The sequence below is a fragment of the Macaca thibetana genome, chromosome 2 (assembly GCF_024542745.1).
Source record: "Macaca thibetana thibetana isolate TM-01 chromosome 2, ASM2454274v1, whole genome shotgun sequence".
NCBI lineage: Eukaryota > Metazoa > Chordata > Mammalia > Primates > Cercopithecidae > Macaca > Macaca thibetana.
The window spans coordinates 34,079,277-34,091,409 of record NC_065579.1 but is presented as its reverse complement, the minus strand read 5'-3'; the positions used below and the strand labels follow the sequence as shown (position 1 = coordinate 34,091,409).

General features: G+C 44.9%; 1 protein-coding gene across 1 annotated transcript; it reads right to left on the bottom strand.

Annotated features, from left to right (window-relative positions):
* Positions 1 to 7,553: 7,553 nt before the first annotated feature.
* On the bottom strand, positions 7,554 to 10,881 carry LOC126947206 (U8 snoRNA-decapping enzyme-like). The gene is made up of 2 exons (XM_050777924.1): positions 9,578 to 10,881; positions 7,554 to 8,682 (listed from the first exon to the last, which is right to left on the bottom strand). Exons 1-2 carry the CDS (start codon positions 10,061 to 10,063, stop codon positions 8,470 to 8,472), a joined length of 699 nt encoding a protein of 232 aa, XP_050633881.1. The 5' UTR covers positions 10,064 to 10,881; the 3' UTR covers positions 7,554 to 8,469.
* Between the last annotated feature and the right edge of the window lie 1,252 nt (positions 10,882 to 12,133).

Below are 12,133 nucleotides of genomic sequence, written 5' to 3'. Positions count from 1 at the left end.
GTCTCCTCTTGCCACCTTAACTGTTGCCGTCAACATCCACATGCTCTATGTCCCACCTTAAACACTCCTTAACCCAACAGCCCTCTCTAGTGATCATCCTAAGCCCCTTTAGGGCCAGCTTCTCATACCTTCTGCTCCCCCATTTCACTCAACCAATTGAGCCTGTCCTCTATGCCACACTTTTTGAAATTGTTGCCATCACAGTCATCAAACACCTCATGTTACTGAATTCAGTGTACAGTTCTGCCTCCGTTTTACCTAAACCCTCACAAGCACTCTGCATAGTCTACTTTCTAAAAGCAGCTTTCTCTCCTCCTAGTCTCCTTTTACATGCCCTGTCCCTTCACCCAAACTCTTGGGGTTGGGCTTCCTCAGGGCCTTGTCCTGAGCGCTCTTTTTCTCTCTTTATGGATTACCTCACCCAGTCTAAGTTTTTCTATCACCTTTATGCAGACAAATTACAAATCTGTCTTAACCTGCCCAGAATGTCTTCCTTGATCCTGTGTCTTTCAAAAGCTTGTTCCCCCACCCACCAGCCTTTCCCTACATCCTCAATATCAGTGCATTAAGACACAAACATGGAAGTCATCTTTGAATCCTCTTTCTTCCCTACTCCCCTCCTCCCACAACCAGTCCATCAGTAGGTCTTGTCAATGCCACCACCAATATCTCACGCAATCACATCCTTTCTGCCCATCTCCACTGCCCCTCCCTGCTCCAGATCACCACCATCTGTCATGTAGCTATGTGGAAGCTCCCTCCGTCTCCTCCTTCCTCTACTAGCCCCTTCCAGTCCATGTTCCACACAACATCAGGAGTGACTTCCCCAAAGCATACTCCAAGCCCCTCACATGGCCTGTGAGGTCCTATCTTATCAGACTCCCACCTACATCTCCACCTTAATCTCCTCTTACTCTGGTGCGCCCACACGGCCTTTTCCATTTATAGACCATACTTTAGTAGGTTAAAGTTGACTACAAGTTATTTGCTAGTCCTCTGCCCTATTCCTCATCACCCCATCAAGAAATGGAATCTAATTTCCCTACCCCTGAATCTTGGCTTTATTTATTTATTTAGAGACAGAGTCTCACACTCGGTCACCCAGGCTGGAGTGCAGTGGCATGATCTCGGCTTATTGCAACCTCTGCCTCCCAGGTTCAAGCAATTTTCCTGCCTCAGCCTCCCAAGAAGCTGGGACTACAGGTGTGCTCCACCATGCTCAGCTGATTTTTGTGTTTTAGTAGAGACCAGATTTCACCATGTTGGCCAAGCTGGTCTCAAACTCCTGACCTCAAGTGATCTGCCTGCGTCATCCTCCCAAAGTTCTGGGATGACAGGCATGAGCCACCGTGCCTGGCCTTTGGCTGGCTTTAAATGACTTCCTTGACCAACATAGTTCGGCAAAAGTTACACTGTGCAATTTCCAAGGAGAGATAGAGGCCTTGTACTTTCTATCATGGTCTCCTGGAATGGTTCTCTGGGAGGCTGAGTCAACATGCAGGAATTTCGCCTACTGATACTACCATGTTGGCCAGACCCCATTTGGGAACTCTGGTTCCATTGAACCCCGTCTTTCAGTCATCCCTACCAAGGTGCCAGACCTGTCATTGAAGGTCTCTTTGATACTCCATACAGACCCTACAGGCCAGCTCAATACCATCTGGCATACTCAAGGCATCTGCATCACAGTCACATGGAACAGAATTATCGACCTGGACCCCATCTAAATTTTGATTCACTAAATCTTGAAATATAACAAAATGGTTTTTCATGGAAGCACTAAGTTTTGGGATGTTTTGTCAAGATTCTGCTCACCTCAGGCACTTCATGTGTCTTTTTCTAGAATACTTTTCCCACACTCCTACCTGGCTACTTACTTCTCATCCTTCAGTTTAAATGTTCTCCAGGGTGAGCCCCTTACTTATCTAAAAGTACAAATACCAAGTGGTTCTGTATGAGGTCCTTGTTTATTTCCTTCTTAACACTTAAATAACAAGTAGCCATCACAATTAAAATGATTAATTTTACCCTTCCCTATAGAGCAAGGGTTGGCAAACTATGGCCCAGAGGCTGGCCAACTACTTTTAAAGTTTTATTGGAATACAGCCACACCACTTGTTTATCTATTGTTCATGTGCTTTTGACATCATAGAGATGCAGAGCTGTCAGAAACAGCATGTGGTGGTGATCCCTGAGCAAAATGATGGAATAGTACTTTCCAGACTTGTCTCCCTGGAGATCCATCAATTTGAACAAGTATCCATTCATTCAGAAAAATAACTACATGAACTAAGGAAAGCAGGTAATAGATTATAGTACCTGTGTGTAACATAGAAATAACAAAAGATATAGTGAAGACAGTAGGAAAGACAGTTTTACATTACCCACATCACCTCTTCCCCAGCTTCAAGCAGCACAGTATATTGAGAGATACCTTCCACTTGGGGAAATGTGCAGGAAGTGAGGAGTGGACTTTGCCTTGGACAAATACCTGACCCATCCAAGTAAAACCCAACACTGCCCAGGCCCCACAGCCTCACACTTTAGGCTGGTACCTGCAGACTAAGCCTCCAGGTCTGCTCCAGTACTAAACCAGATCTCATGGCCCCAAGCCCCAGACTAACCCCAGTGCCAGGTCAGCCCCCATAGACAAAGGCTCCAGGCCCATCGCAGGGCCATGTTGGTCCTGTCTGCTCCAGGCTCTAGACCACTCTAAGCACTGGGGGACTAGTCCCCATAGCCTCAGGCTTTAGGGTTTCCCTTGTGGACTCAGGCTCCAGGCCTGCCCAGTGCCAGGCCATTTTCTGTATGCTCACCTTCTAGGATAGACCACGTGTCCCAACACTCCAGCAGACCTAGGACACAGGCCAGCCCTTTTGGACCCAGTTTTCATGTCAGTAACTGCATACCCAGCTTTCAGGCCAGCCCCCACAGCTACAGGCTCCAGGCCAGCCCCCATGGCTCCAGGCTCCACATTAGCACCCAGGATCCCAAGCTTTAGACCAGCCCTTGCAGTTTCAAGCGCCATGCCTGACCCAGCATCAGACTGGGCCCAGGCTCCAGGTCAGTGCTCATGGCTCCAGTTTTGACCCACAGTTCAGGCCTGCTCCAGCAAACCCAGAGTCTAGACCCCAGCCCAGCAGACCCTGGTGCCAGGCTGGGCCCTGTGGGCCAAGGTTCTAGGACCACATCTATAGGCCTAGACTCCAGACCAGGCCTTGTGGACACAAGACCCAAGATAGCCCCACCAAAGACTCAGGTTCCAGGCCCACCCCAGTGTCAGGCCAGTCCCTGTATACTCAGAGTACAGGCCCATCCCAGTGGATCCAGGCACCCATTCCCTGCCAGTGCCTGGCTGGCCTGTGCAGACTCAGGGTCAAGGTCTATATTAGTTCCAAGTCAGCCCCTGTGGACCCAAGCTTCAGACTAGTCATTGCAGAAGTAGGCTCCAGGCCTGCCTTCATGGACCTAGCCTCCAGGACCCCACTTTCTGACCCAGACACCAGATAAGCCTATCTGAGGAGTCCAGCAGCAAACCTCCCTGCAGACCATGCCAGATGGCCTGCCCAGAATTTCTGGACAGGCTAGTTGGTAAAAGGCTGCCCCAGATGACACAAGCTTGAAAAGACTGGAATAAGTCCCTGTTTTTTCAAATGTGTGGATATCAACACTCAGCCACAAGGATTCAGAGCAATCAGGGAAACATGATCCACCCCCAACTCCCTCCCTGCAAAGAACTAAATAAAGAACCAGTATCCAAAGTAAAAGAAAAGGAGACTCATCATCTTCTTGACAAATCAAAATAATTATTTTAAGGAAGCTCAGCAAACATCAAAACACTACAGATAGATAATTCAATAAATGAGGAAAATAATAACCAAGAGATTAGAATTATATTTTTAAAAATTCAGAAATTCTGGAGCTGGAAAATACCAGGAATGAAACAAAAAATGTAATAGAATATCAACAGCAGAATTGATCAAGCAGAAAAAATAATCTATAAACTTAAAGAGAGTTTATTTGAAAATATATAGTAAGAAAAGAAAAATAAAAAGGAATTAAAAGGAATGAAGAAGCCCCGTGGGATTTATGGAGCAGCATCAAAAGAGGAAATACTGAGTTATAAGAGCCCAAGAAGAAGAAAAGGAAGAAAACGGGCTAGAAAGTATATTTAAAGAAATAATAGCATAAAATTTTCCAAATCTGGGGTCAGGAAGGTGAAAGATCTCCAACAAGATTCAATCTAAACAAAACCATACCAAGATACGTTATAATGCAGCTATCAAAAATCAAAGCAAGGAGAGGATCCTAAAAGCAGCAAGAGAAAAGAAAAGAAATAACATATAAGGGAGCTCCAATAAGGTTATCAGCAGATTTCTTAGCATAAACCTTACAGGCCGTGAGAGAGTGGGATGATATATTCAGTGTTGAAGGAAATAAATGCTGGAACAATAATGCTGTACCTGGAAAAACTGCCTTCAAGAATGAAAGAGACATAGAAACTTTCCCAAAGAAAAGCTGAGGGACTTCATTATTATCAGGCATGTCTTACAAGACATGCTAAAGGGAGTTCTTTAAGTTGAAAGAAAAGTATGCTAATTAGTAACACTAAGCATATGAAAGCCTTAAACTCACTGGAAAAAGTAAGTGCACAGTCAAATTCAGGTGCTGCATAAATCACTTATATCTTTAATATAATGGTTAAAAGACAAATCTATTAAGATAATAGTGACAAAAATTTGTTAAGGGATACACAATATAAAAAGATGTAAATTATAACATTAAGGATGGAGTAAAAGTGTAGAGTTTCTGTATACAATTAATATTTAGTTGTAGTCAGCCTAAAATAGCCTATTACAATTATATTTTATATATGCCTTATGGTAACCACAAAGCAAAAACATACAGTAGATACATAAAAGATAAAAAGCAAAAAATCAGAGAATACAAATTTTAAAATCACCTAATCACAAAAGACAGCAAGACAGAAAGAAAGGAACAAAAGACCTATAGAGAATGAGAAAATGATTAACAAAATGGCTGTAAGTTTTTACCTATCAATAATTACTTTGAGCTGAGATAGCGCCACTGCACTCCAGCTTGGGTGACAGAGCAAGGCTCTGTCTGTCACAAATAAGAGAAGGATGCAACACAGTACCGGAAGTCCTACCCAGAGCAATTACTCAAAAGAAAGAAAAGGCATTCGAATTGGATAAGAAGTTACGTTTTCCCTGTTTGCAGACATGATCTTATATATAGAAAACCCTAAAGACTGTAGCAAAAAAAAGTTAGAACTAAAAAACAAATTCAGTAAAGTTGCAGGAAACAAAGTCAACATACAAAACTCAGTAGCATTTCTGTACAATAAAAAACAAACTATCTAAAAGAGAAATTGAGAAAACAATCCCATTTATAATAGCTACCAAAAGATTAAAATACTTAGGAATAAATTTAGTCAGACAGATGAAAGACCTCTACACTGAAAACTATAAGACATTGTTGAAAGTCAGGTGGGGTGGCTCATGCTTATAATCCCAGCACTCTGGGAGGCCAAGGTGGGTGGATCACCTGAGGTCAGAAGTTGGAGACCAGCCTGGCTAACATGGCGAAACCCCATCTCTAGTAAAAATACAGAAATTAGTTGGGCAGGACGGTGCATGCCTGTAGTTCCAGCTACTCAGGAAGCTGAGGCAGGAGACTTGCTTGAACCTGGGAGGAGGAGGTTGCAGTAATCTGCGATGGTGCCACGGCACTCCAGCCTGGGTGACAGAGTGAGACTCTGTCTCAAAAAAAAAAAAAAAAAAAAAAAAAAAAAAAAAAAAAAAAAAAAAAGGAATTGAAGAAGACACAAATAAATGGCCCAACAAATAAATGAAAACACATCCCTTGTTAATGAACTGGAAGAATTTATGTTGTTAAAATGTCCATATTACTCAAAGCAATCTGCAGATTCAATGCAATCCCTATCAAAATTCCAGTGACCTTTTTCAAAGAAATAGAAAATTCAAAGATTCATATGAAACTACAAAAAAACTCTGAATAGCCAAAAAATCTTAACCAAAACAACAAAGCTAGAAGTATCATATTGCTTGACTTCACAATGTACCACAAAGCTATAGTAACCAAAACAGCATGGTACTGTCATTAAAAACAGACACATAGACCAGTGGAACAGAATAGAGATCCTGGAAATAAATCCACACATTTATGGTCAATTGATTTTCCACAGAGGGTAAGAATACACAATGGGGAAAAGATAATCTCTTCAATAAATGGTGTTGGGACAACTGCATATTTCTGTGCAGAAGAATAAAATTAGAACTTTATCTCATACCATATAAAAAATAAACTCAAAATAGATTAAAGACTTAAATGCAAGACCTGAAACTATAAAACTACAGAAAACAGGGTAACAGCTCCATGACATTGGTCTGGACAATGATTTTTTTGGATAAGACTTCAAAAGCACAGGCAACAACAAGAAGAATAGACAAATGGGATTACATCAAACTAAAACCTTCTGCATAGCACAGGAAACAGTTAACACAGTTAAGGGACAATCTATAGAATGGGAGAAAATAATTTCAAATCGCACAACTGATGAGAGGTTAATAGCCAAAATATATAAGGAACATGAAAAACTCAATAGCAAGAAAACAAATAACCCAATTAAAAATGAGGCAGATGACCTGAATAGACATTTCTCAAAGAAAGACCAATAGGTATATAAAAAATGCTCAACATCACTAATTATTAGGAAAATGAAAATCAAAACCACTATGGGATATCACCCCATACCTGTTAGAATGGCTATGATTTAAAAAGATGAAAGATAAGTATTAGAGAAAATATGAAGAAAAGGGAACACTTACACAATATTGGTGGAAATGTACATTAGTATGATCATCATGGGAAACAGCATGGAGGTATTTAAAAATAAAGAACTACTTTATGGTCCAGCAATCCCATTACAGGGTATTTATCCAAAGGAATTGAAATTAGGATCTGGAGAGATATCTGTACTCCCATGTTCACTGCAACATTATTCACAATAGCCAAGATGTGGAATCAACGTTAAGTGTCCATCAACAGAGAAATGAATAAAGAAAATGTGGTATATATACATAATGGAATACTATTTGGCCTTAAAATAGAAGGAAATCCTGTCATTTGTGACAATATGGATTAACCTAGATGACATGTTAAATAAAATAAGCTAGGTGCAAATACCATATGATCTCACTTATATATGGCATCTAAAAAAGTTAAACACATAGAAACAGAGAGTAAAATAATGGTTCCCAGGCGCTGGGGGTAGGGAACAGTAATTGAGAAGATATTGATCAAAGAATACAAAATTTCAGTTAGGAGAAATAAGTTCAAAAGATCTGTTGCATGAATGGTGACTATAGTTAATAGCTGCATTATATTTGTGAAAATTGCTATGAGTAAATTTTATGTTCTTACCATGAAAAATGATAAATGTGAGGTAATGCATATGCTAATTAGCTCAATTTAGCCACACCACAATGTATATATATTTCAAAGCATCATTTTGTACACAATAAATATAGGCAATTTTTATTAGTCAATGTTAGAAAATATTTTTTTAAAAACTATGTAGTTTACAAAGCTTAAAATATTTGCTATCTGGCTTTTAAGAAAATGTTTGCCCATCCCTGCCCTGGAGTCTTGGAGAGCAAGGATGGCTTTCTATACCTTTTATAGTACGTGGCATTTAGTAGGTACATATTAAATAGCTGTTGAAAGAAGTAAAGGGCCTCAAGTGGCTGGACAGGTATGAGTCAGTTCTCTTCTGATAGTCCCCGAGTCTACAGCGAACCAAAGATGAAAGCTCTGAAGGAGAGACACCAGTACTCACAGGTCTCATGTCCATGCTCCGTCCAAGGGGACCTAGCTACTTCCTTGCCCCTTCTCAGTTTCAGGAGAAGCAAAGTGTTGGAGGTTGGTTAAGACCCTCTCCCACCAATTGCTTTGGTGAACCCTCCAGCAAGGGCATGGCTACTTTCAGGAAAGCAAAGAGGGTCCTCTGCTTCTCTATCCTTCCCAAAAAACATGGGCTGGGCTAGACCCTAAAGAGTAGCCATGGAGGACTGTGGGAAGGACTCACCCTTGCTGTAGAAGCTCCCTGCAAAGCAAGAGGCAGGCTATGGTAAAAGATGCCAATTCCTGCTTAAATTGAACCTCACAGGTGAAAGATGTCAGGCTGTGTGTGGTCACATTATACATATGCATGCCTGGGGGTTACTAGGCTGTATGCAAATGCACAAGGAAGAGGTAGGCTCTGAGAACCTGCCAGGGCCCCTGGAATGAGCTGTGGATTTTTGTCCCTGATCCCACGAATTGGAGGGTCCTCTACTCAAAACATATGATATACATGTCATCTTTTAATTTGGTATCATCTTTAGGTCCAGAAGAGAAAACATTCCCTTCCTTGTACCAAAGTCCTCATCTCAGGTTCCCTGAGTCCACAGAGGGATGCCTCAGACGAACTGGGATCTGAAGGCCTGAGAAAGCACCAGCTTCCACCACTCCCAAGTCATGGAGGGTATCCAGTAACTGCTCCCGGGCAGCACCAATAAAGCAATTCACTAGAAAGATGGGCAGGCCTCCCACACCATCACGCAGGGTATACAGGGGCACTCGCACCAGGCCCAGCACCTGTAAAAGTAAGGAGACAGGAGACACTGGGACTCCAGGTAGCTCATGTCACTACCTCCATCCTCTCTTTAGCAGATCTTTCTAGAGCAGATACCTCAACCCTTAATACTCCAGCAGAAACAAGCCCAAGGCTCCTATTTAAAGGAGGCCCAGTGGACCGAACGCTCTACAAATGACCCAAGACATGCTATCCAGCTCCATCAGTGTTAATCCTTATGACATCTGTCCCCTAAAACTCTATTGGCTCCTAACGCCAAAATTCATGCTTAACCCTGCAACAATGGTTCTCAAAATGGGAAACCTAGACCAGCGTTATTAGCATCACTTGGGAACTTTTGAAAAAAACAGATTCTCAGATTTCTGAACCCCTGCCCCCAGGACTTGGGAGTGGTGGAAGCTGGTGCTTTCTCACCCACGATCAGCATTCTGGGAGTAGAATCTAGTCATTTTGTTTTTATAAGCCTCACAGATGATTCTGATACTTGACAAAATTTGAGAACTACCTCCGTATACAATCTGTCTCCTACCCTGGCCTTAAGTATTAGGGCCATATCTTCTTCCTAAGAAAAACAGAGGCCCAACAATAAGGGACTAGGGTAGATGCCTGGCCATTTACACATTATCAACAGAGAGCAGCAGAGAGATGTGGACATGTGTATTCTAGAAAAATCTCTCCAGAGCCCAGTAAAGGGCGAGGTGGGTGGAAATCTTCCCGGGAACCTAGGTTGGCAGTACCATTCAATAAGAGAAGACCAAGATCTCAACTCCACCAAGAAAATGGGGAAGAGGGCAAGTTCTGACAGACGGGGACCTCAATCCAAAAAGTTTCTGAGGCAAAGGAAGGAACGGAAGGGAAAGGAATAGGATACGGAGCAGGGTCCCAGACTGGCCCCACCTCCAGCCCGTGGTCCTTGGCGCCTGTTGCGCTGGACTCCACAGCCGACAGCTGCTCGAGCGTCAGAGACTTGGCATCTGATCCAGCGTGGGAGCTGCGGCAGTCAGGGCGCTCCACACGGAAGGTGGCTGCCGCCTCGCCCAGCTGTTCCAGCAGACCACGGTTCAGCCCGTCCTCCAGGCTGCTGTCTTGCGAGTCCACGAATCCGCCACGGAAGCCCAGGCGCCCATCGAAGAGCATCTGCATCTGCGAGAGGAGGAAGCTGGGATTGGCAGGGACACCCAAGAGTAGCGCCACAGGGAGGGGCAGGGCCATAGTCGAGAGAGGCCGGGCGCGCCCCCTCCTCACCAGTATGGCGTAGCGCAGGCGGAGGCGGCCAAAGAGAATCCCAGGGTCAGGCGCGTGCAGGAGCGCATAGCAGGCAGGCCTCCAGCCTGGCCCCAGCGCCAGAGCCTCGGCCAGCTCCAGCTTGCCGGCCCTGGCCATGGCCCGACACTGCTCCTCCGCTGTCCCGAAGGCCCACGAGGGCACAAGGGCGGGTCTCACCTCGGACCCATCCGAGAGTGGGCGGTGTCGCAAGGCCCCATCCCTTCAGGGATAAGGGGAGGAACTTAGGCACCATAGGTCCGGGCGCTGCGACCGGTGCGGGAGGCAGCCAATCAGGGCGGAGCTTGCAGACCGGACTGATGTCCAGGGCCCAGGAACCTTAGGGAAACCATAAGCAGCCTCTGGGTTGGGCTTGCGGCGGGGCGGGGCTGAAGGTATGGCAGCGCCCTGAACCTGGAGCAAGGCTGGTACATAAACGCCTACCTCACAATCTGGAGTCATCTGGAGTGTCCCAGCAGGTGAGGAAGAGCTGGGGCTCTCAGTTGAGTGCTGGGAGCCAAAGAAGCGATAAGTACATTTGGTTGGGTGTAGTGGTACACAAAGCACAAGGCCTGGGTGGGCTTTAGGAGGAAATGAGGCAGGGTTGGCCTCAGACACCAAGGCCCATCCTAGGGAAATGGGGATGGAGAGGCGCCATGGTCTAACAACTATCTTGAGTGGTGAAACTGAGGGGACTTGGTGACTGAGTGAATGGGGAAGAGGGAGCTCTGGGCTAGTGGTGGTTCAGAGTTTCCTGGATGTGGTGTCATTTTCTGAGAAGGGGAGAGTAGGAGAAGGGTGAGCAGTGGTAAGTGTAGTTCTAGTCAGGAATTGGGGTGACCATAGGCAGTGGGCAGCTGATCGTGGGGGTCTGACGCACAGGAAGTGGCACATGGAGAAGTCACAGGGCAGTGAGATTTTCAGGGGAAGTATGGGGGTGGAAGGAGCTGTGAGTGAAATCCTGTGGTCCAGGACTGGGCGTGAGGAGGAGTGAGAGGTAGAAGCCTCCTAGGCTTTCTAGTCTTTCCCTCACACACCCTGAGACCTCTGAGCTGTGAAGGAGGGTGGGTTACCCTACCACTAGGGCAGAGGCCTACTCAGGGCCTGATGCTGAGATGCAGGATCCCTCACCCCAGGACAGGCCTTCCCCAACCTGCAGAGCGCCCCTACACCAGGTGTCAATATTGATTATGCAATAGAAAGCAGAAGGCAGCTCCTTGACGGGAGCTGGGCATAAAGTCACAGCCTGTAAGTGACAGCATGTGGTGGGAAAGAGTCCGGACCCACCCAGAAACGAGTTTATGACCTTAACAAGCCACTTAACTCCCTCAGATCACAATAGCTCATCTGTTCAGTGGAGATGATACCAACCTATTAGGGATGTTGAGATATGTAAAGCACTTATAACAGTGCCAGGCAGAAAGTAAATGTAGCCATTCTTGGAGTCGAGGGTTGGGGCACCGTGCTATGTGTTATGTTAAAGACCCAGGGGTTGGAACTCAGCCACACTCATCAAGGATGAAAACTGTTGGGCATCATTTTTCCTAGCTTAGTCTTCTGAGTTACAGGGTGGACATGCCAACTACTAACATCAGACGGCCAGATCAAGGTGATAAAGCTGTAAGTGTGATACAATCCACGATGGCCTGCTATCATTCTGGGGACTTGGAAATGGCCTGGCTTCATGTTACACTCACTTTGCTCTAAAAGCTGATAGCAACTGCCAATTTCAGGGTTCCAACTAGACCAACTGAATCAGAATCTGTGGAGGCAATGCAGGGACATATGTGGCTTTTCAAAGGTGTTTCAGGTAACTAATAGCTAAGGTAGAGAAGAGGTGATCTACCCCTTTCCCCAGCGTTTCAAAGGTGACCTTGTTTCCTAGATTAGCTACTTTTAAGGATTTAGGGTTAAACAGGCTCTTTCCAGATCTTCAGGCTGTTCTTTCTTTCCTGGTTGCTTGAAGAGACGTTTAAAGATGGACTCAAATCAGGCAACACGAAATCTATAAAAACCAAGGCAACAGCTATTCAGGAATTAATGCTTTGGAGACCAGAGCTTTTTCTGGATGAAGGAATATGGAAGCCCTTAAGAACCCCCAACCTTGCCATCCCTTTCAAATCCCTCTTTGCCTCTGCCCCACTTCCCCACCCCCACCAACCATCCCCCATTTCACTATCCTGAGGTAGA

Bases quoted from the DNA above. Each gene is read 5' to 3' on its own strand.
- LOC126947206 (XM_050777924.1), bottom strand. From the start codon at position 10,063: ATGGCCAGGGCCGGCAAGCTGGAGCTGGCCGAGGCTCTGGCGCTGGGG. The intron at 8,683-9,577 runs GTGGGGCCAGTC...TTACTTTTACAG, and splicing joins CCAAGGACCACGGGCTGGAG to GTGCTGGGCCTGGTGCGAGT.